General features: G+C 35.9%; 1 protein-coding gene across 18 annotated transcripts in view; it reads right to left on the bottom strand.

Annotated features, from left to right (window-relative positions):
• Nucleotides 1-7,228: 7,228 nt before the first annotated feature.
• Nucleotides 7,229-24,892, bottom strand: part of BCKDHB (branched chain keto acid dehydrogenase E1 subunit beta) — a 274,313-nt gene continuing 256,649 nt past the window's right edge. For 7 of the 18 annotated variants that reach the window (XR_013534838.1, XR_013534840.1, XR_013534844.1 and 4 more), the window contains 2 exons: nucleotides 15,593-15,741; nucleotides 13,481-13,779 (listed from right to left, as the gene is read on the bottom strand). Coding sequence is in view for 13 of the 18 variants with exons in the window: in XM_054254959.2 (XP_054110934.1) it covers nucleotides 15,601-15,741 (141 nt within the window). In the remaining 5 variants the exon portion in view is untranslated. Of the gene's footprint in view, nucleotides 7,746-13,480; nucleotides 15,407-15,592; nucleotides 15,742-24,892 lie in introns of those variants that run through there. The other 11 variants (XR_013534839.1, XR_013534841.1, XM_054254960.2 and 8 more) reach the window with 4 other exon arrangements.

Raw genomic sequence — 24,892 nt, 5'->3', positions numbered from 1 at the left:
ATTAGCCAAGCATGGTGGGGTATGCCTGTAATCCCAGCTACTCAGGAGGCTGAAGCAAGAGAATCACGTGAACTTGGGAGGCAGAGATCGTGCCACTGCACTGCAGCCTTGACAACAGAGAGAGATTCTGTCTCAACACTCCCCTCACTCCCCTCAAACAGACAAACAAACCAAACAAACAAATAAACAAGTGGGCTGAGCCACAAACAGGCTGATCTTTTCTCCCTACCAAGGTGGCACGAAAATATATATTTTTAAAAGCTTTTTTAAAAGTATAAACCCTAATGACAAAGAAAAGAGGAGGATACAAACACAACATCAGAAGAATGACAGAAATTAGTTTCCAGGGAAGAAAGCCCCAGTTCACCACCCAAAGGGCAGTGCAGGGCAGGGCCAGCCAATGGGGAGAGCTGACTGGTTGCCAAGGCCTTTGGAGGTTTTTGGTGTGGCACACAGCAGGTGGAGGGAAGGGAAAAAAGCCCAAAGATTCCTTTCCTGGCCTCCTATGAGGAGAACAAGGTCTCTACCTGCCCAGTGGGAGACCAGTGCTTAGACTCTGGAGAGGCTGAGAAGGAGAGGCTTTGAGAGCAGGAAAACCAGGTTGAGAGCAAGACCAGAATGACGCATCAGGAACCAAAACATGGGAACTAATGTCACGTGCAGACCTCAGACCTGCAAAGAATTTAGTGAACTGGGCTGCTGCCCATTAGGGGAGAGAGTTGGACTATTTTTGTGTGAAAAAGCCCCGGAGTAAATCATTTCATGTACATACTAACAATGGTGGGGCCCTCTCAGAGTAATTGGTTTGCTGCCTAATTGTCCAGAAATGAAGGCCACTGCTCGTCATGCCACACATCCACACAACTTCCAGGCAACTCTTTTAAAAAATCAGTTCATTGAGGGGATAGTCACATACAATTTACCATTTTAAAGTGAAGGGTTCAGTGACATTGAGTAAACTTGTAATGTTTTGCAGCCACCACCTCTATCTAGTCCTCATGACTACAAAGTAAAACTCTGTTTCTTTTAAGCACTTTCTCTCCATTCTCCCCTTCCCCTGACCCCTGGAAATCACCAGTCTCATCTCTGTTTTCATGAATGTTTCTAGTCTGGATATTTCATATAAAAGGAATCATGTAATATGTGACCTTTTGCATTGACTCCTCTCACTTAGCTTGTTTTGGAGGTTCATCCATATGACCACATACATCAGAACTTCATTCACTTTTATGGCAGAATAATATTCCATTGTATGAATATACTACAATCAGATCAGCTTTTTATGCCTCAGTTGAATAAAAACAAGCAGCAATCACCATACATAAGACAAAAGAGAGAAACCAAAATGAACAGAAAAATGAAAACTGGAGGAAACAATATAATTTAGAGTATGCAGTAAAACTTCTTAAAAAGTAACAACTCATATCCTGAAAGATTAAAAAATGGACACCCATATGTGTATCTATTTGTGTGCATACGTCTATATTTACTGTTTACATAAATCTACAGATATGTGGCATCCTTAAAACATAAGAGGAAGTTATAGGAAAAAAAAAGTTGGCCAAAATAAAAATAATACAGAGAAGGTTAGGAAGATAGGGAAATATCCCAAAAAGTCTGAACAAGAGAAATTTTGAGAGAAAAAAAATGACTTATACAATTGTGAGAAGAAAATTAAGCAATGCCCTAACTATTCTGAAACACAAATGTTTCTTAATCTAAAATTTTACAGTCAGCCAAACTATTAGTCAAGGGTTAGAGTAAGGACATTTTCTGACCTGAATGGTCTCAGAAAATTAGTTTCTCATGAAGACTTTCTAAGGAATTTATTTGTGTGCTCTAACAAAGTGCGAGGAGAAAAAAGCATGGGTGCCGGACACAGTAGACAGAAGTTGGCAAATAGCACAAAGAGCTCCAGCGAGCAACAGCTGGGTCGCAGGCTGAGACATGACCAGTCCAGGACTGCACAGAACACTGAAGACTTTCAGAGCATCATTGCAAATAAAGTACAACATATGGACACAGCCATAAATTTTCATCAGCAGAGTACACAGCCATCCAAAATCCAGGCCTGCCCGGGAAAATGTAGCACAATTAGAAATAACTGCACTTTTCAGCAGCTTCAAGGTCAAAGTTTTGCATGTAGTTAAACAGATATTTACCTGTCTCCTATGGTATGGAAATTCTGGGGCTGTTTGCTGCCTTTGCCTCTGTCTTGCAATTGGGTTTAGCCAGTGGGAAGCACTGGCAGGCAATCAGAAGGCAGTGGGAGAAACCAGAATATAAACTCCTCTCCCCATTCTGTTTCAACAGCTGTGCTTTTTCCTCTATGGCTGTATCTCTTGTCTGGCAGCTCCTCTTCCATGGCTGTAGTTTTCACTAGGTTCCAGGACAATTACCTCCTCCTTGCTCCTTCTAGCGAGGGATGGTAATGACTTGCCACAGTTGCTAGTTCCTGGGTTCCACAGTTGCTAGTTTCTTCCCAGGTTCCTTAATCCACCCATACCTTTGCAAAGAGTCTCGTTATTAAACTGTATTCAATGAAAAACCTTTGAATATGACATCTTTTTTTCTATGACCCTAAATAGTAAACTTTTTAAAGTCTTAATTTTAAAAAAGTCAAATTTTAAACAGGCACTAGTATATTATTGTAGATGAATTATTCATTTTTAAATATTCTCTTCTGTGTTTAACAAATCATTTGTGTGTGTGTGAGACAGAGAGAGAGAGAAGAGGGGAGAGAGAGACAGAGAGAGAGACAAGGACAGGAAAAGGTAGAGGCAGAAGGAGTGGGAGTGAGAGAGAGGCAGAGAAAGTTTGAGATGAAGAAAAACTACCATATTTTATTGATTCTAGGTTTTTGCAGTAATCAGATGGATAAAAGATTCTTAAGTACCGGTTCTTGGACAGTGTTTTAAAAAATAGATTATGCAATACTTAAATTTGGTAATAATTTTTATACATAGTAAATATTTTATTACTTTGTATAATAAACATCCTAAAAAATAAATTCTTGTATTATGCTATACCTTATGATCTTCCCCCAACACTGCTTATTCTCTAATTACTCCTTTGTAAGTAAAATGGTAAGTAATGAGTTGTAATTATAATACTAATTTTAATCATAATATGCATATAATTTTGAATCCGGATTTTTCTACTTAAAAGTGTATAATGACCATGCTACTATCTTACTACATAATTTTCATAATCATCATTTGAAAACTGTACATTATACCTAATCATATGGATGTACCGTAATGACAAACCACGGCTATACCATATTATCCTAGGCAATGTTTCTATAATCTATTTGAACATTTTTTTTTTTTGTTCAGAAAATAACATCAGGCCGGGCGCGGTGGCTCAAGCCTGTAATCCCAGCACTTTGCGAGGCCGAGGCAGGTGGATCATGAGGTCAAGAGATCGAGACCATCCTAGTCAACATGGTGAAACCCCATCTCTACTAAAAATACTAAAAATTAGCTGGGCGTGGTGGCGCGTGCCTGTAATCCCAGCTACTCGGGAGGCTGAGGCAGGAGAATTGCCTGAACCCAGGAGGCAGAGGTTGCGGTGAGCCGAGATCGCGCCATTGCACTCCAGCCTGGGTAACAAGAGCGAAACTCTGTCTCAAAAAAGAAAAGAACATCAAATAAATCTGATGGAAATGAATTCTTCCCTTAGAAGAGAAAGCCAAGCTGAGACTTGAAGTGTGTTTGCTCTAGAATCTAGATTGGCCTGTAGGATTGACAGGCACATTGGCCAACGGTGTATGCATGCTGAGAAACAAAGCAGCCCCTTCAAGAAGCCCATTCTCTAGGAAAAGTGAGCTCAGAACCCAGATAATGCTTGAGTCCTGGAGACGGACAAAAGTTCTAAGTACAGCAGTCAGTCAGTTACTTCATTTGTCTGATGCACAGCTGTGAGGCCTGTTTCACCAAATATTGATGAGATGTTGTGATCAACAGTCACATTCATTTGGGATACCTGTATCTCAACAAGAGGAGAAGGATTTTTCTATCTCCAAAGAGAACAAGAGCACTGTCACCGCTCCAAGGACCCAATGAAGTATAGCATCAATAGCAAGTGTCAGCTGCAGGCAGCACCTGTGGCAGTAGCAGCCCTTAGGCACCTTCCATAGCTACTGGCAGCAGACATTTCTGCTGGGAGATGGAACGAGAGCCAGAGAGGACTGTGTACATCACGTGCTTGCACAAATTACTTGTGTTTGAAAGCAACCCTCACACAATACCTCGAAATAATTAGGGAAACCCTTGTGTGCTGTCTAGTCTTTGGGACAGATTTTTTTTTTTCAATATTATTTGTTACTGTTAATGGGCTCTTACTTTTCCTTTGTGTTAGGGAAAACTAGGAAAAACGAATTGAACTTTATAATTTTTATGCTAAGTGAAAGGGTACACAGATGTTTACTATACTGTTCTATATCTCTTAGAAATATTTCACTTAAAAAATAAAATCAGGGTGCAAGTAAATATGCTTTAATAAAAGGAGGATAAATATGGCAAATTACACAAAGTATTTTCTTTTCTTCTTCCTTTTTTTCTTTGAGATACAGAGTCAAACTCTGTCCCTGGGCTGCAGTGCAGCGGCATGATCTTGGCTCACTGTAAACTCTGCCTCTTGGTTCAAGTGATTCTCCTCCCTCATCCTCCTGAGTAGCTGGGATTACAGGTGCATGCCACCATGCCCAGCTAACTTTTGTATTTTTAGTAGAGATGGTGTTTCACCATGTCGGCCAGGCTGGTCTCGAGCTCTTGATCTCAGGTGATCCATCTGCCTCGGCCTCCCAAGATACTGGGATTACAGGTGTTAGCCACCATGCCCAGCCCTACACAAAGTATTTTCAAAGACAAAATTGTTATTATTAGACTAACAATCGACATTTAAAATTTCTTCGAAAAAGAAAACTTCCAAGGGTTGTTTTTTTGGCTATATGGGTAAGTCGGGCGATGGATTTCATGTCTCATGATTTCAGGTAACAAATTTATATAAATAATCTTCCTAGCAATAAGTTTAACCAAGGAGGTAAATGATCTCTACAAGGAAAAGTACAAAACACTAACAAAAGTATTTGTAGATGACACAAATGGGAAAACATCCCTTGAATTAACTAATATCATTAACATAATCGTACTGCTCAGACAATCTACAGATTCAGTGAAATCCCTATCAAGATACCAACATCATTTTCCACAAAATTAGAAAAAACAATTCTAAAACTCATATGGAACAAAAAAGAGTCCAAATAACCAAAGCAGTCCTAAGCAAAAGAACAAAGTTGGAAGCATCACATTACCTTATTTCAAATTGTACTACAAGGCTATAGTCACCGAAACAGCAGAGTAATTGTGTAAAACCAGACACATAAATTAATGGAACAGAATAGAGAACACAGACATAACATCACATATTTACAGCCAATTGATTTTTTACAAAACCAATAAAAACATGCACTGGGGAAAGGACACATTTTTCCATAAATGATGCTGGGAAAATAGATTCACTATATGCAGAAGAATGGAACTGAACTCCTATCACTGTATACAAAAGTCAACTCAAGATGAACTAAAAACTTAAAAGTAAAATCTGAAACTATAAAAATACTAGAAGAAAACCTAGGAAACTCTTCTGCACATTGGTCTAGGCAAATTATTTATGACTAACACCTCAAAAGTGCAAGCAACAACAACAACAAAAATAGGGCCAGGCTTGGTGGCTAGCCTTTGGGAAGCCAAGGCGGGTGGACTGCCTGAGCTCAGGAGTTCAAGACTAGCTTGGGCAACATAGTAAAACCCCATCCCTACTAAAATACAAAAAAAAAAAAAAAAAATTCACCTGAGCGTGGCAGCATGCACCTGTAATCTCTGTTACTTGGGAGACTGAGGCAGAAGAATTGTTTGAACCTGGGAGATGGAGGTTGCAGTGAGCCAAGATCACCCCATTGCACTCCAGCCTGGGCAACAGAGTGAGAAAACGTCTCAAAAAAAAAAAAAAAAAAAGACAAATGGGATATAATTAAACTGAAAAACTTCTGCACAGCATAATAGATGATCAATATGGTGAATAATGAGAGAACATTTTTCCAAACTACTCATCTAACAGGAGACTAATATCTGGAATCTACAAGAAACTCAATTCAATAACAACAACAAAAAAATCTCATTAAAAATGAGCAAAATATATGAATAGACATTTCTCAAAAGAAGACATACAAATTTCCTACAGGTGTATGAAAAAATGTTGAACATCACTAATCATCATAGATATGAAAAATAAAATGAGATATCATCATACCTTAGTCAGAATGGCTACTATTAAAAGACAAAAAATACGAGATTTTGGTGAGAATGCAGAGAAAAAAGAATCCTATACATGTTGATGGGAACGTAAATTAGTAAAACCTCTAAAGAAAACTGTATGGGAATTTCTCTAAGAACTGAAAATAGAATTACCATTCAATCCCAGGACCACACTACTGGGTATCTACCCAAATGAAAAGAAATCAGTATATCAAAAAGATACCTGCACTTATACGTTTATCACAGGATTATTCACAATAGCAAAGATAAGAGTCAACCAATCAATGACTGTATAATGAAAGATGGTGATTATGTACATAATGAAATACTATTCAGTGATCAAAAAGAGCAAAATCAAATGTGTTGCAGGAACATAGATGGAACTGGAGGTCATTATGTTAAGTGAAACAAGCCAGACACAGAAAGTCAAATTTCACATGCTCTCACACTCCTACGTAGGTGCTAAAAAATGTGTACACACGGACACAGATAGCGGAATGACAATGGAGACTCAGAGGTGAGAGAGTCAGGGGACAGTGAATGATGAGAAATCACTTAATGGTTATGATGTATGTTATCTGGGTGATGGAGACCCTAAAGTCTTGACTTGAAGACTATGCAAGCTATGCATGTAACAAAATTATACTTGCATACCATAAACTTATAAAACTTAAAAACAAAATAAACTTCCATAGAGTAAGGTTTCTAAAGGATAGATGCGGTGGAACTGCTCATTTTCCTGGCCTAAGGGAAGGTTGCCAGCATTCCACTTGCAAGCTGAAAGTCTGAATTTACTTATTTTATGGTTGAAAACACTTGACATTGGGTCTGTAAGCTAATGTCACATATATGAAATATGTCATATATTTTAAAAATTGAATACAATATATAAACTAATCCCAAGAATGGAGGGTCTTTCCAAAGCATATTTATTAAAACATGTAGATTTTCCTCTTTCAAATATAATATATTGCAAACTTATTAGAATGGTGCAATTAGAATGCTTTTGGTTGCAAAATTATGTTACAAGTAATAGAAACCCACTTTGATCATAAAAAACCTTGGTTCATTGGAAGGTCCTGGCTAATTCCTCACAGAATGAAAGGAAGAATGGTACACTTCAGGCTGCATGTGGCAGAAATGGAGCTAGCCTGGGGGTTGATTGACTCTAGAGAGGCAGGGACCTGACTAAGACTGACTTCATATTGCATTCCAGCATTCCTCAATATAGCAGTTTCATTCCTTTTCAGTTAAAGATGACCTCCTTCACAGAAAAGGTGGCTGTAAGTTTCTCCAAAATAACAACTTTCAGCTGAGTGCAGTGGCTCACACTTGTAGTCCCAGCACTTTGGGAGGCAGAGGTAGGCAGATGGCTTGAGTCCAGGAGTTTGAGAACAGCTTGGGCAACATGGCCAAAACCTCTTTCTACAAAAAAAAAAAGGAAAGAAAAAATTAGCCGGGTGTGGTAACACACACTTGTAGTCTCAGGAGGCTGAGGTGGGAGAATTGCTTGAGCCCAGGAGGTCGAGGCTGCAGTGAGCCGAGATCGTGTCACTGCACTCCAGCCTGGATGAGAGAATTACACCCTATCTCAAAAAAAAAAAAAAAGATTCCAGATCTATTGATACAAAAAATCTTTAAGAAGGGCTCTGATTGGCCCAATTTTGGTCACCTATCTCTTGACCAGTCACTATGGCCAAGGAGATGGTGTCCTACCACTGCCCAGTCTCAAGTCTGCAGACTTAAACCACTGAAAAAAATGGGAACAATACAGACAGGGCTGGAGGAGGATTACTTGGACCCAGGCCAACTCTCCATTTGTAACTATAAAAACGGAAAAGATGAAGGAAATGAAGAAAAGTTGCCCTCATCACCCTTAAAATGAATTTTGAATGAGTATTCTAGATTGTCTCTCTCTCTATATATATATATACACACATAGACACCTTAATGCACAATATTATCATAGAGCTACTAAATAAAGAGATGGTTTTGAAATCTATCTGATGACATAGGCCTGCAAATACAGAAACAATGCTTATATATTATGGACCCTTGGAATTTAGATGTACATGAAGGACTGTTTCTGTTCCTGGAATTCTTTAAGAAATGAAGTACAACCCCATGTGTCTGATGTAAAAAATAAGAACTAGTATACAAGGTTAAATAATACATATTTTAAATGTGCACACTAACCAAAGAGGGCTGTTAACAAAGTGTTTTTCAGGTATAAGGTATGACTCAGGGATAAGCTTTTGCTTCCTTTCTTCTGTTCATTCAGCAGCATATTGAGAGCCTTCCATAGACAAAGCTTTACTCTAGGCTCTATGGAATTTGTTGTAAACAAAATGGACCGATGTTCCTTGTCCTGGAACCAATAAAAATTGAAGACGGAAGGCAAGAATAAATAAGTCAACAACAATAACAACAACAAAACCCAACATAAATAGGTAAACAATGATCAAGAAAACATATTTGAAATAATTATTCTAATTCTTTATAGCCACTGAATCTTATGAGAGGTCATAGTAAATAAATTACTTAGAACAGCCAAATAGGGCTGAGCAACAAACCAAAGGACTTTTAGCAAACCAAGACCCTGATAATTATTTTATTTAAATGGTGGAATAAAATATCCTAATAACAAAGACTTTTGTTTATCAACACCATGCAACTATTAGGTTTTGCAAAATTATTTCTTCTCCCTCAAAGAAAGCACCTTGACAGTATTAACCGATGCAAACACAACGATACATGGTCTTTATTTGCAAATACCATGATTACATAAAAATGTAGCCAGACATATACAGCAAAATGGAAAAAACCCACTATTTTTATTAAAAAAAAAAAAAACTTTTCAATTTTAGTTTAATTTTTTCTCATTTGGAACTGTAGTAAGTTCCAAAGTTTTATTTTTCATTTTTTCGATGCTTTTTCCTTCTCTGTTCTTGCATTCTTATATCTTAAGATTTCTTCTTTAAAAGATTTAATGTCTATGAATTTCCCTCTGATTAGAATCTTAGCTGAAGCACATCAGTGATCTCATATTCTAAATATTTTGTCATTGCTTTTACACTTCCTTCTTGGCTCCACAGCTTCTAAGTGGGGTGATTTTTTTATTTCCATGTAGCTTGAATATTTGTTATTGATTTAGGATGTGATCAGAAAACATGGTGCTTTAAAAATACTATTTTCCAGTCCAGGTGCGGTGGCTCAAGCCTGTAATCCCAACACTTTGGGAGGCCAAGACGGGTGGATTACGAGGTCAAGAGATCGAGACCATCCTGGTCAACATGGTGAAAGCCCGTCTCTACTAAAAATACAAAAAATTAGCTGGGCATGGTGGCGCGTTCCTGTAATCCCAGCTACTCAGGAGCCTGAGGCAGGAGAATTGCCTGAACCCAGGAGGCAGAGGTTGCGGTAGCTGAGATCGCACCATTGCACTCCAGCCTGGGTAACAAGAGCGAAACTCCGTCTCAAAAAATATATATATATTATTTTCCTTGGAAAATTTCCCATTATTTTTATTTATTCATGCTCAGTAGTTTAACTACTTATGTATACTTTAAAAGGTAATATAGTTTCTGTTTGTGGAAACAAAAGTTTCAAACATATTTCTATTGATTCAATTCTACTATTTATATAACCAAAATATCCTATATTCTTTCACTCTGGTCTACTTCATCTATCAAATTGAAAGTAAAGTGATAAAGTCATCTTCTACAACTCTGTCCATATCTTTTGTAACTATAAGTTTCTACTTGTATTTTAATACTACACATTTGTAACATAAAGGATTTAACTGTCATACTTTACTGTGATATATTCCTTTTGTCAATTTCTAATGCATGTTTTCTTCTATTGTGTCTGATATGAATTCTGCCATATTTGTTTTCTTCATTTTGAATTTTGCCTAACATATTTGTCCATTTTCAAATTTTAACCTTTCTAGGTCAACTTATTTCAAGACTTCTGATAAACAGCTTTTAATTGGATTTTGTTTCTTAACCCAATCTAAGGTCTTTTTTTATTAATGAGGGAATTCAACTGATTACATTTATGTCTTAATTGTGACTTTACTTTATCCTATTTTTCTTTCCTTGCTGTCCCCCACCACTTACCCCTCATTTGTGTTGCAGGGACTATTTCTTAGTTAATTTTGTACCTAGGAACCTAGCCCTGTGCCTGGCACATAACAGGCACTCACTAAGTGTTTGTGGAACGAATTAAAACATTTAGCATATACCATTTGTGCAATGATGGGGAAGACACACATGCTGCTTTTAGATCTATGAGTGGTTAATTTTTTGAATCATTTAAAAGCCATTATTAAACTTTCAAGGTTAACAGCACAATAATGAAGTTACACTCTTCTGTCCTAAACATGTAGAGTTTAGAAATTTTGAACTCCTTTTGGCAAATCTACTACTCCAGTCTTTGTCAACTTAAGTCATATTTATGACCATTACTATTTTATTATTTTTGTAATATGAAGCCATTACTTCACATAAAAATGCATTTAAGATGATTCTTTAGATGTACACCTTTTTTATTTAATTTGTTTCCCCTTTCACTTCCAGTCCTTCCAGTTATGACATCCTCATGCTTATTATTTATTTCTAATTATTCTAGTAAATATTTCTAATTAGTGTATTCAGAGAGGTGCCAGGGTTTCTACATCTTTGTCCATTTATGAACATTTTCTACTGCTTTCCAAACCTGATGACCCAGGTTTGAAGTACATCAGGATCTCTAAATCTCAAGTTGCCTTGGATGTTCCAACATGACTTTTTTGGAGTCATATTTCTCATCCATCAAGCCAAAGATTTCTGTTAGTAACATAGTCTGTGTGCCCAGCTGGTTAACAGCTATCAGTTGTAGCCTCAGGTGTACTGGGAGCAGGTGAAAATTTGAGACACAGCATTTTAGACTGCAGGGTCACTGACAAGGCTGAGTCTAATACTTTTTGTTTCTGCATCGGTATCTTCACTTTCTATTCTGAGGTACCTGGCTAGGTATGGATCAGGGCCATCTCTGTGGCTAACACTGCACAGTGTTGGGATTGGCAGCCTCTCCAGAACCACATGCGGTGGGGAGAGGGAGTTCTCTAAACAAACAGCAGCGATGTTTCTAGAACGTGGAGGCAGGGATGCTAGGCTGCCAGAAACCACATTATCCACTCTAGGCAAGCTGATTAGAAAGGGATTTCATGAAACCAAATGTGGACCTTCTGAGTGAGTCTTCTGAACATTTTGACCAAGAGTTTTTAGATTATGAGATTTAAACCTAAGGAACTGACTTGAGATAATTTTCTGAATCTTATTCCTCGTTGTTTTTGTTTTTTAAGTACACAGGTCTTTTACTTAGCTTGGATAACATATTAGTAGCATAGAATGCAGTTATTATATTTTTTTTCCTGAAAGAATTAGACAATTTAAACCATGGAAATTAAATGTTTACATATTCATGTTGTCAGAGGAAGCAGACATTATTATGTGGGGCAGTGGAGGATTTTGGACTTGGCATTCCAAATTCCTTATTGCCACTATTTTCTTATTTTTACAACATGGACTCTTCCTTTCATGTAAAAAATGTATTTTGGCCAATAAATTAAAAGCCTATGTATGTCTTATGCCATAGATTGAGTTCAGTGTTAACTGTAAAGGTGTATTGCAAAAGAAGGGAGTGTTTCCTGGTGGGGACTGCAGGGCTAACGTGAGGTGAAAGGGGCTCTTAAATGTAGGCATTTAGTACACAGATGATCCTCACTGTTATTCTCACACTATTCTATTTCAAAAACAGAACTAAAGAAAGTAAAATTGAAATAGCTAAGAGGAAATTATTAAAATATCAAATGAATAGAAAATATAGCATTAAAAAGATACAATGGCCATAAAAAATTAGTTTCAGTAAAATCAGTACATTTAACTACAACCCACTGTAGGCCGAGGTGGCAGACGACCGTATGTGTCCTGTTCCGCTGGACTGACCATGTGAGTGCAGAGTTCTCTGTAGGATGCTTCAAGCCATTAGTGGAGAATGAAGACCAAAGCCAAAGTCCATACTGAGTTTTGGCATCTTAAACTCAGAATGTTCTGTATGGTAAGCCAACTGGACTCCCTAAATCTTTTCCAAACTTGTTGCTGACAGACTACATCTTTTCCCTTCCTATGCTGTACAAGTTTTTCTACTTTCAATCCAAGAACAGGGTTTTATTTTTACAAATGATTTGGTTCATTATTTCAGACCATGACTATTGAGACTCTGTGATCAAGTGCCTTTACTTTGTTTGCCTCCAAGTTTCCGGTAATCTACAAATGTTACTTTCTATATCCCACTTCAAACTGCTGGTAAAAATAGATAGGGCACATCTTGTTTAATTACATTTTTAAAAGGATGCATACAATTGTAGTCATAGGAACATGTTTGCTTTTTTCTTTTTTCCAGTGTTTCTAGAGAAAGGAAAACATCATGACCCTCATTCTTTGCTTTATGGGAGTAGAGAGCTTTTTGCTGGAACCTATGAGAGGAAACCTTCTGGAAATATGGGAGGAGAGGTGGGTTGGGTGAGGGGTTCTGCTGGGAGATTCCTTCTTTAGACAGGCTCCGGCCTGTCTAAAACATGGTGAAGGGGAAAAGAGGCAGAGTTAAGAAACAAGAGGACTGGACAATGTCCCCAATAAGGAGATTTCCTCCTGTCAGAGCCATTTGTTGCTGCTAATGTTGTTTTACTTTTTATCCAAGTAATAATATAAAGAACACGGGCAGAAATTGCTTTGCAACATCATGGCAAAACACTACAACTACATCTAAAACTTGGCAATTTTGTAATGGACAGGCTTATGCTATCCATCTCACAGAAGAGAGGCAGTAGGATAAATCCTGCCCCACCACCCATCACACACTGGGGAGGTGAGTACAATAATTAGGAAACCTTGTTAAAGCAAGAGGGAAGAATGAGGGAAAGCATTCCAGAAGTTCTGTCAACATATAACCATCCTGGTCATAAAGAACTGAATAAATACAATGAAGTTGAAAATCACCATTTCTATAGCAAATACTGTACTTTAATTCAGATTTAATTAATAAGTTATTAACAAGCTATTACTCTGAAACAAAAACTTTTTACTAAAGGAAAGAAAAGACATGCACAACCCAAAGACGATCTGCTTTTACTTTATTGAATACTATCTCACACACAATATTTACAGTTGTAATTAAACAATTTATAAGATTATCATGTGGAACATTTTTCAAAGTTAATCTGAAACTCTTAATAAAAATCATCAATGCATGTGTGTTACAATAAAATACAATAATAGAATGTAGAACTTCTCAGCCAATATCATGATGGTTAATTTCATAAAAACTTTCTTTTCAAAAAGAGGAAAGTCTTAGGAAATATTTTAAAAATTCAGAAAAAAATATTTCCATATCTAGTCATAATCTTCCAGCTTTTCTGTAAAAAAAATTATAGACATTCTCAATTACATACATGACTTTTCTTTAATACTATGTTTAACTTTTAGCATATTAGAGTTGTTTTTTATCATATTTTCAGCACAGGCTTAAATGTTTTTCTTATGTTTCAAAAGGAATACATAATTTAAATTTAAAACCAGCATCTGAACATTATTTTTAAAATAGCAACAAGACGTGGCCCCCGCTATACCTTGGCTCTTCATTAACCCTGGTCCATGGAAGGGAACCACATAGACAACAAAAGTGAGGGAGTCCTCTAACCAGTTCTAAGTGTTATTTATTGGAGGTGCCAATTGCTTTCAGAGGCATTAAGAAGACATCAGAAACACAGCATCTACACCTGTATGTCTAAGAGAATACTAGGTATCTGGGGGCTAATGGTCCTAACTTACATCTATAACAACATTCTTAGAATAGAACCACAAAAAATGTAGGGATAACGGTAACACAGTGACATATGAGGAAAAGTTAACTTCTCTATCTGCACAAATGTGGAGGCATTTCGCTCTGATTTTCGGTGAGCTAGATTTACTTCCTGTTCACAGAAGTCAAGAATTACAGCATTTCTGATCTTTAAAAAGCAGAGGATGTGCTATTATACAGAGTTTATTTTCCTTTGGAAAAAAACATGGTTCTTCAAAAGATATTACTATCATTTTTGGAAAACCTAGATTTTAAAAGGTAAAGGATCTAATTGTATCTACTCATTTTGAAACATTACAAAATCAGTGGGTCAGTGATAGTAACTTCTATATTAAAACTCTGAAAAACTAACTTAATAATTTGTGGTATTCATTTTGTTAGAATAACACCACTGAAGGGGCAGATAAGCATGACTTAGAAAATCATAATGAATAAATACCATTTATTATCTACTATGTAAAAAATATTCACTTACTAAAAAAGGTTCTGGAAATGGTAGTGGTGCTGGGTTTTGGGGTATGTTAGTTTTTCAAGTAAAATTTTCCCTTATATACAATAAACAGATCTTTTGCTCAGGGCATCCATCTTTCAGATAATATAGAAGCAAATTTCAGAATGTGATGAATTATCATGTAAATAACTAGAACATAAATTAATGGTGCTTGAGGGTCCATTTTTAAATACAGAAAGTACCCCATTCATGAAAAGTTTAAGCAGTTGAGAAAATATATACATAAATAAAGGTTGAACTGAAACAATGGTATAAAGTATAGTTGCAATCTAAACCATGGTAGAGAGCATCATCATCTAGCAACTGACTATTCAATGTTAACATATGCATGCATCAATTTTTTAGAAATCACATATACATATGCTAGATACGTTTCTATTAAATATAAATATAGCCAGGAGCAGTGGCTCATGCCTGTAATCCCAGCATTTTGGGGGGCTGAGGCAGGCAAATCACTGGAGGTCAGGAGTTCAAGACCAGCCGGCTTCAACATAGTGAAACCCCACCTCCACTAAAAACACAAAACTTAGCCAGGCATGGTGGCAGATGCCTGTAATCCCAGCTACTTGGGAGGCCGAGGCAGGAAATCACTTGAATTCGGGGGTAGGGGTTGCAGTGAGCTGAGAGCACATCACTGGAGTCCAGCCTGGGCAACAGAGTGAGACTCCATCTCAAAAACAACAACAAAAATGTAAATATACTACTATAAATTAGAATTTTCTTCTAAAGCATGTATTTTGTTCAGAAAGTTGCCTTTTACCAAAATACAAAACGCTTATGGTGGTTGTGTCTTGGTTAATAGGACATTAACGTCAGGGAAACATAATAGCTTTCTCAAAATGCAGGGCATACCTACCTATATGGTCAATAGTTGATCATTTTTCGAAGGGCATCATAACACTTCCATTTGTCTGGGATGTAGAATGGTTCAAAAATGTGAGGAAATGGTGTGTCATAACCACATACTCTTGATATAGGAGCCTCTAAGTTCAAGAAACATTCCTCCTGCAGACATGAATCAAGATGGTTAACTTCAAAAATATGTTTTATTCACAGAAATGAAATATTTCACTTACTCAAAATACAATTTCATCCAAGCACATTAAAATATTTAAGTATATTGTAATATGAAAAAAAGCAGGTAATAGCGTGTTAGCATGATTCCAATTTTACTATGTTTTCATGTATGTACATGCATTTTATACCTGTAAAAAATCTGTCTGTCTATTGTCTAAGCCAGACTGGGATAATACCAAACATGCTGTTCTATGACTATAAATGGAAAGAATTATAAAAATGCAAGAAAAATTCACAGTAGTTAACTCTGCAGAATGAAATTGGCAAGAATGGATACTTTCTCATTTCCTGTTTTCCTTACATTTTATACACTATACGTGTATTACTTTCATAATAAATGTTTGTAATTCCACATGCGCCAGCCACACTGAACTTCTCTCAGTTACTTGACTGTGTTCTCATCTCTCTCATAGTCTGGCTTTTGCAGAGCTGCCGGTTCTCTGGACACTCATAATCCAAGTCCACAGCTCTTTGCCTGACTGATAAATGTACAAATCTCAGGTTATTTACCTTAGGAATCACTCCCACTGGGAAGCCTTCCTTAACAGCACCTCCCCAACCCTACAGAGCAGATGAAGGAGGGGCCTCCACTCTGAGCTCCCAGAGTACTGAACTTGGCTCAATTATCTGTCTCCAGTGAGAGACTATGAGCCCCATGAAGCTACAGATCTGATTTAAACATGTAAAACCTCAACCCCAGTAGAACACTGTACAAATATCTTCAGGGAGAAAAAATGTTAGTAAAATATTCAAATTTGAATTTGTTTTTTTGAGACAGGGTCTCACTCTCTTACCCAGGCTCAAGTGCAGTTGTGCAAACATGGCTCATTGCAACCTCAACCTTCCAGGCTCAAGGAATCCTCCCACCTCAGACTCCCAAGTAGCTGTGACCACCAGCACGCACCACCATGCCTGGCCTTTTTTTTTTTGTAGGAACGGGGTCTACTTATGTTGCCCGGGCTGGTCTCAAACTCCTTGGCTCAAGCGATCCCCAGCTTCAGCCTTCCAAAGTGCTGGGATTACAGGTGTGAGCCACCAAGCCCAGAGTGAATATAAAATGTTTAAAGAGTTAAAAAATCCAAAAGAGGGAGGTGGTTAAACTATTCTGAGGAAAATAATATTAGTTTTAACATTCACAGCTATTACCTAAAATAAAACCTTGGTATTTATTAATCTGTTTTGCCTTGCTTTATAAAGGACTTAAGGAAGCCCAAATTTTTTTTACATATAATACTATGTTTACATTCTAATCTGAGTAGAAATTTTTACATGAAAGAATCATGATATCTCATGCTTTATCCCTACCCTCTGTGTGATTTCCTTAAGTGATAAGCATATTGGGGCAGAAAGAAAATGCAAACAGCGCAAATTAGCTCCAAAAAGAACCTATTGGACATATACAGAACTCCCTTTGGCCCCAATAACTACAATGATTTACAATATCAAACACCAAATAAGTATTGGTATTCCGTAGCAACTGGAAATCTCCACAAACAACTTTAGGACTTTTAATACACATGGTTTAAACAGCCACCTAAGAGATTCCACTACTAATAAGCTGAAAAGACATGACAGACTGGTTGGATTGTTTCTTGTTTGCGACAAGTAATTTTAAAGAGCTTTAAATTGTCAATTTGGGATTAGGTCAGTTTTATTACTTTAGCTGACAAAACGCTGTTTTTCCATCTTTCCTGAATACTGAACTCTTCATAAACAAACTATCCATGGAAAATTAAGGGTAAAATAATTTTACTAAACGCCTTTGATTTTACACCTGTTATACAATGACTATTCTCTTGAACTAGTAACTTGGAAAGCTGGCCCACCACAAGAAGATCTGTCAGTATTTGCTAAAATCACTCCTTTCAGCATAATAACTAACATCATCAAACTAGCTTTTTATTTTTTCAAATAGCAATGCTTCTAACTCCTCGAGAATGCAAGCATCACTCTTTCCAGGAATATATCTAGACGTCTACACGAGCATAGAAAAACATCTACTGTGAGGACATATTGAACTGTAAACAGTGGTTTCCCTTTGAGGCTGGGAATAACAAAGAGGTGAGAGAAGACATCCACTTTCTGCTTTATAATATATTGTTTTGGTTTTTATAAAACAATATTACTTTTGTAATAAATGATGCTGAAATAAAGTAAAACAGTAAAGTGAATAATCACATTGTTATGTGAATACAAGTTCCTGTTTTATGCTACATAAATTTGTGATTTTATACATAGGGCTTCTTTAATTTGGAAATGATTAGTATAAATTATGTGGCATTGCATTGTTATAAAATACTACTGTAAGTACATAAAAGGTATTGCAAAAATCATGGAGGATAATTCAAGGATATGTAAGAGAAGACTACGAATAGGGTATTCAATTTTTTTTTAAGAATATATGCTGACTGACTGAAACAGCTTGAAATTCTCTTTACTAACAAAAGTATATTAAAGAGCCTTAAGTTATTTCTTCCATGAACTTCAGTTTACACTTATTTTTAAGCAGTTGGAAATAAGACCCTTAGGTCAATCAAGCAGTTGTATGGTTACTTCTCACTCAGTTGGTTCAAACATAAATAATTTATGTGTATGTTTCTTTGAACTACCATCAAAACAGGACACACTTGTTCAGCCTCAGTGTTTTAATGCAGAAGCTGTATATATGTGTACACACACACACACACATACACACACACACACAAACATACCGAGGGAGAGGGAGGGGGAAGAGGGGGAGGGGGAGGGGGGAGAGAGAGAGAGAGAGAGAGAGAGAGAGAGAGAGAGAGAAATACTGAATCCCATTGGAGGGTTTGTAGATTAATGGAGACAAAGTATCTCATTATAAATACATGACGCCATAACCATAGCAACCACGTGCCCTGAATTTTCATGACAATTCAGATTAATCATATTCCTCTGTTCCATATCTTAAAAACCATATTTGATGATTTTTTCATTCAGAAAAAGTAAGCCACATATATTGGGGATTAAATAATGGGACAGCCCACAGGACTGTTGGGAGACTTACATGTATTATGCAAAATATGGGCTAGAAACAGGGAGTGTTTGCTTATCATCTTTCTACCTACAGAGCTGTGTATGTGAGCTGGCTCAGTCCACGTGGAACAATGACAGATGTGGCTGTGAGGCTCCCAAGCAGATTATGCTGTAACATAGAGCCAGAGGCAACAGACAGGCACCTAGAGAAACTTTTCCCAAGCTATTTGGGGTTTAAAGTTGCACCCAGGGTCAAGTAAGAAGGACTGAAAATGAAACTCAAAACAACAATTTACTACCACCTACATATATTCTGTTGTCATATGTGCTTTCACATTATCAGGTGCTTAAAGAAAAGTAGCTATTTCTTCCATAAGACACATGTGAAATTTTAGAATACAGTATTTGAATTTATTTCTCAGTACCTTTTGGCAACAGGATAATTTTCATTCTTAATTACGTTAATAATAAGACACCAGGCATGGGCTAAGTGACTTATATTTCATCTCATTTAACCATTTTAACAAAGCTATAAAGTCCATATTATATTCCATTTCACAGGTGAGGAAACCAAGATAAAGGAGGCTGCCCAGGGTCAAATCATTACATACACAGCCAAGTAATATCCAAACATGACTAAAAAGCCCATTTTCCTAGTCACTCTTCTGCAAATTTTAAGACACTACTATTGAGAATAGCAATAATACAGGAAAAAATGAATTAGGAATGAAAAAGAATGGTAGGGAGCCACGGTGGCTCAGGCCAGCTGTCCAGGCACTTGAGGAGGCAAGGCTATGCATTCTGGGCAATATAAGAACCTGTCATTCATTAAAAAAAAAAAAAAAAAAAAGAATGGTAATACAGAAGGCAGGCTGGGATTATGAAGGTTTTGTAACATACCCTTGAGGGGCATATGAGTTAAGTTCAGTCTTAGAAGCCTTTTTCACACATAAAGAAAGGTAGAGGCTAAGATATGTGAAGGAGCTGAAAACACTAACTTGAGCATGAAGGTAAAATGCAGAGCAATGAACAAATAGTCCTGGGTACGGAACCTCCTAAGCTATACTAAATGATTCTAATAAGCATAACTCCAATTGTTTATCTATTAGCCATCTGGATTGCTATGCGCGTACTGGCCAGAAAAGAAAGCAAACAATGTAAAATAACAATTCCAAATCATAAAATCATAGACACGGGGAAAATAAATTGTCTTCATTTGCCTATTTTCCGTAAAACAAAACAAAACAAATTTATCTTTTCGTTGTGTTTTATTTTTGGAAAATTAAGTATCTTGTTAAAATTAGGGAAGACAGGGAACTTAAATTTTCTAGCAAGTAAGAGCGGACAGGTACAAATTAAAAGAATAAGATCCATTATGGTTTACAAATAAATAAAATATATTTATGGGGTTTTTACAAATTAAGAGTACATCATTTATTCCCACGTTTTGATGAATGTAATATGTTATATATTATATGCCCATAAATACACATATATTAGGGTTTTCACAAGATTCCTTCGGATCTCTTAATAGCTAACCCTACTTCTCCATTCAAGTTTTAGTATGTCATTCCCTAATTCTTCTTGTCACGGTGTCACTGGAGTTCCATCACTGAAATCTCTGTCTCAGGCACTATACATCGTGGCTTCACAGTCACCCTCAACAAATCTTTTTGTTTTTTTCATGGCAAGGTTTCATAATATAATTAATACAGCACGGAATTTGGTAATCTATCTCAAGAAATCTTGCTCTATTGTGATTTAACCTTTCTGAGAATGTTTATTCAACATCAAAATAGAAGTAATACAATTCCCCATTACTGCATTTTCCTGTTGTTATCTCGCCTCTATGCCTACTTAGATTCTACAGCAGCATATAAAAAGTATCTGGTTTCATGCCTGACATGTCATAGTGCTCAATAACTGCTAGGTTTTATAACTTAAAGGAATCCCATATTTATAATAAACACAAAGTATTTGAAATGATAGACCAAATCATCATTAAAGACAAAATTCAGATACATAGAACAGTCAAACCTGAAAAGTAGCATCCGTATGGCACAATGCCTAATAAGCTACTTTATTAAACACTTACTAAGCCAAAAACGTGTAAGAAAAATACGAAAAATAACGTAAGTGCTGTATGAGAAAGGAGGGTGGAGAGCACAGCCGCAAAGCCTGAATGCACTCAGGCCTCTAGGAAAGGCAGTGGCCGGTGCTGCCCCCTGGTGGGGAGCAGGACATCCAAACACTAACTGCTGTTTGCTGGGGGGCTGGAAATCCCTCTGCACCCCCTCAAAGCGCCTATTTTCTCACTATAGAAAAGTGGCCTATCATTCGACTTCCAAAAAGTTATGAGTAAAAGAGCCCAATAGACAAATGGATGTCATGAACGTATACACACTTTAAACAGTCAAAAATAAAGACCATCCAATATTATTTGGTGTGTTTTTAAAGCAATCATTTGCTTTTTTTGTTTTTAATGCAAGACAATTCCAGGCTCAGATTTCTTTCTAAGAACAATGTGGAATAATTTTTACTCCGTTCTTCTGACAGAAAGTTGGATACAGCTCATTGTGCAAGAATATATACCACCTTGAGCTGGAAAGTTCAAAGTTAGATTAGAAAATTACAGGTCTTTTATATATGTTCCTACTTCTTATGTAGCTGGTATAGACTGATAAATTTCCTTTCTTTTCCTGAGAAACTATTACCTAATTTTTCTAAATATTTAATGGAAAGTCAGAAAAGCAGGACATTGTAATAAGAAATATATCATAAGTCAAAACAGGTATATGTTTCCTGTAGGATTATCTGAAAAATCAGGATTTTATGTTCCTCCTTGAAGAAACCTAATTTCCAAGTAATAACTCAGAAAATTAACATTTAAATTACTTTGCAAACAACAAAGTCCAGGTTATTTCATATAATCATTATACTACCACAACACACTTAACTATGAGAATATATTTTATTTGGACAGGACTAAATTAAGCTGTAAATATAATGAGTACTGAACAAGACATATAGAGATCGTGAAGCTATCATTTCTTCTCTAGAAAACAAAATTAAGAAAAAGCTTTAAATGATGTGTGAATGTACTGAGTTTTAACCTAAATTGGAACTCCATTTAGTCCTTAATTATTAAGTTAATAAAACAGCAGATATTTTGCTTCTAAATGCAATTACCTTCTAGAGGTCATAATTAGTAGTGTAAGAGTTAAACTCTAAGAATATGAGAAAAACAAAACCAGCATTCTAAAATGATGTATAATTGATACTTTTAAAGTCCGTGAACTCACAGATTTATATTTGTCATAGTTATGTAAGGCTAGACATCACTCAGCTTCCAAATATTATCACAGAATATTTACTTTAAATTTGTTTTAAATCTGCCATGAACATTTGCCCATAGTCAAAACATGAGTTTCAGCAAATGAGAAAAAATGATTCTAGTGTCCTGAATCACACTTTCTCAGCAAATGAGTCACAGAAACCTGTGAAGGCAGTATGCCAACAACTCCAAATTAATTTCATTACTGAATTAAATAAATACAACTATACGAATGTAAAATATTATTTTTCATTTAAGCAAATGCTTTAAACAATACGTATCATGTTTTTAAAATAAAGCTTAAAAATATATTAGTACGTACCAATTTTTCAAAGGTATGGATCTATGAAATTAATTATTCAGAAAGCAGAGTCCCTAACCTACCCCAAAACTAGCAGGATGCTCCCCTAAATGTTAGAGCTATGCTTATTTTATTTTGCTATGGCAATGCACATGAGATGCACAGAACAAGAACTCTGATATAAGATCTCTCACTTTTAAAACACAGTTGAACCAATATAGCGAAGACAGCAGATGAATAACATAATTCATCCAGATTTGTATAAGACCTAAAACATTATTGTCACACATATTTCAACAAAGCTTCTATGTAAAATCATCTTGACTAAATTAGAATCTGAGATCTCTATTACTTAACTTAACTGAACAATCTTCAATGTCTGCTGACTTAAAAAAAATCCATCTCTTCTTTAATGCAAATTACTGGCTATTTGGTAATTTTTTTCCCCCTAAGATTTCTTTCAGCTAGTTAAAGAATGGAACTGAATCCTAAATTAGGATTTTTATTTACATTCAGATTTCATTTTTTAAATGGATGCTTAGTTTTTGAAGTTAGAAAGCAATGTTATTTCTGATCTAAATGGGTTTCCTTGGATACAATCTAGCTACCTAAAACAAAGTTGGAGAATGGTATTCACAAACGCATAGAAATGATTCATGGTTCAAATTCAATAGCTGTGTCAGAATAAAAGCATGTTAATATAAAATTGCCAAAATCTCAATATATTACCTGTAGAAACTGAAGTATATTTTAAAATCAAAATTTAACATTAAATCAATAATTTATGTATTAATTTAAAGATTATTATAACAATTACAAGAATATCAATTACTACTACTTTCCCAAAACTATAGTTTTATAAATTTTGCTATTTTAAAACCAGAAATAAATAACAAGGAAGTGACAACTCATTTCTTTAATTTATAATCTTATACAAAGTCACTTTTTTAAAAGTACACTATGCTTATTGTGGTACAGAGATGATACATAAATGTTTTAAAATATTAACTCACTTCAATTTCTATAAAATCTAAATTAGCAATCATAAAGGTAAGAACTAGAACCTCATCTAAATCACTTTGTTTTTCCACGCAAAATCTGTAAAAGCTTGGTTCTGCTTTCAAATTCTCCCCTGGATACAGCCTTGAACTATTATCCAAAGTTTCCTCACCATATTCACCTGCAGAGTACTGAGAGAGAAACAACAAACATTTTCTTCACTACAGCTCTCTGCAATACATTCTGTTTATTTGCTGTGATTGGCCTCTAAAGATGTTTGAGGCTTTAAAAGTTCAGAGTCTTAAGTTTAAATTCCTTATGAGATACACTATGTGCAAGTTTTGACATTTAAAATGTACCGGGCTACCATGCTTTTGTTAAAACACTTTACATTCAGTAAAGAGGAAAAAAGGCAATGCTCTCAAATTTCCACAGACGCTGAAGCTTCTCAAATTTTATAGTTCAAATTCTTCCTATAGAAGAAAGCACTGACGGCGTTTGAAAGTGGAATTTCCTTAGAATGTGGAAACATAATGATAAACATAAGGGACTTGCAGCACTGGTCATCTCATGAACAAATCGCTCTCTGTAAGGTAGGATTTCTGACTTTCTTGGTACCAAGAATGTAAAATACTCCTGAAAAGTGACTTTTGATGATCATACAAAGCATTCAATTTTTCTTCTTGTTTGTTTTCTTTCACAAATTCTTGATCTAGCAGTCTAACCCCACCAAATGGAATTCTGAAGGCAGAAATCAATCCTGGCTAAAGCTACCAGGCAATTCCTTTGTCTCATGAAAGAGAAAATATATTCTTTTAGAATTTGGAAGACTGGGGTGATATTAAAATTAAGATTTCTACAAGGACTTGTCACCGTCCCAGTTTTGCAACCTGTTTTTAAGTTTGAAGACTAATTACAAAATGAAACTACTAGAATAGAGTGATTTCTCCCTATGTGGCACCATCTTTCTAAAAAGTTTGAGAAGCTAATTTTTGAAAGAATTAAATGAGACTAAATAAAAAGTATATATATATATATTATGACTGAAATATTTGCTATTTTACAAATTATAACCTTTTGATAAAACACTGTTTTATCTTACAGCTTTTCCCCTTCTCTTTAAATATGCTAAATTTATTTTAGTGTATGTTTAAAAGAATGCAAAACAACTTGCTAAACTTAAAAAAAGACCAGAAAAAGGCTGATGGATCTATTTTTATCTACACAATGCCAAAAGAGATGTACCAATGTTTTTACTAAAATTAAACTTTTTTTTTTTTTTTTTTTACAGTTAATCTTGGGTGCCATAGCAACACAGCCTTTAAAGCTTGGTTTTGCTCAATGAATAAATCAGACCCAGGCATTTTCAACTGTTTAATTCCAGTCACCAGATCACTGCAGTTTTACTAATAAAGCATGGCAGAAATAAATGTTCTATGCTACCA

This window comes from Callithrix jacchus, chromosome 4 (assembly GCF_049354715.1).
Source record: "Callithrix jacchus isolate 240 chromosome 4, calJac240_pri, whole genome shotgun sequence".
NCBI classification, from domain to species: domain Eukaryota; kingdom Metazoa; phylum Chordata; class Mammalia; order Primates; family Cebidae; genus Callithrix; species Callithrix jacchus.
This window is presented reverse-complemented; position numbering and strand designations above follow the sequence as displayed.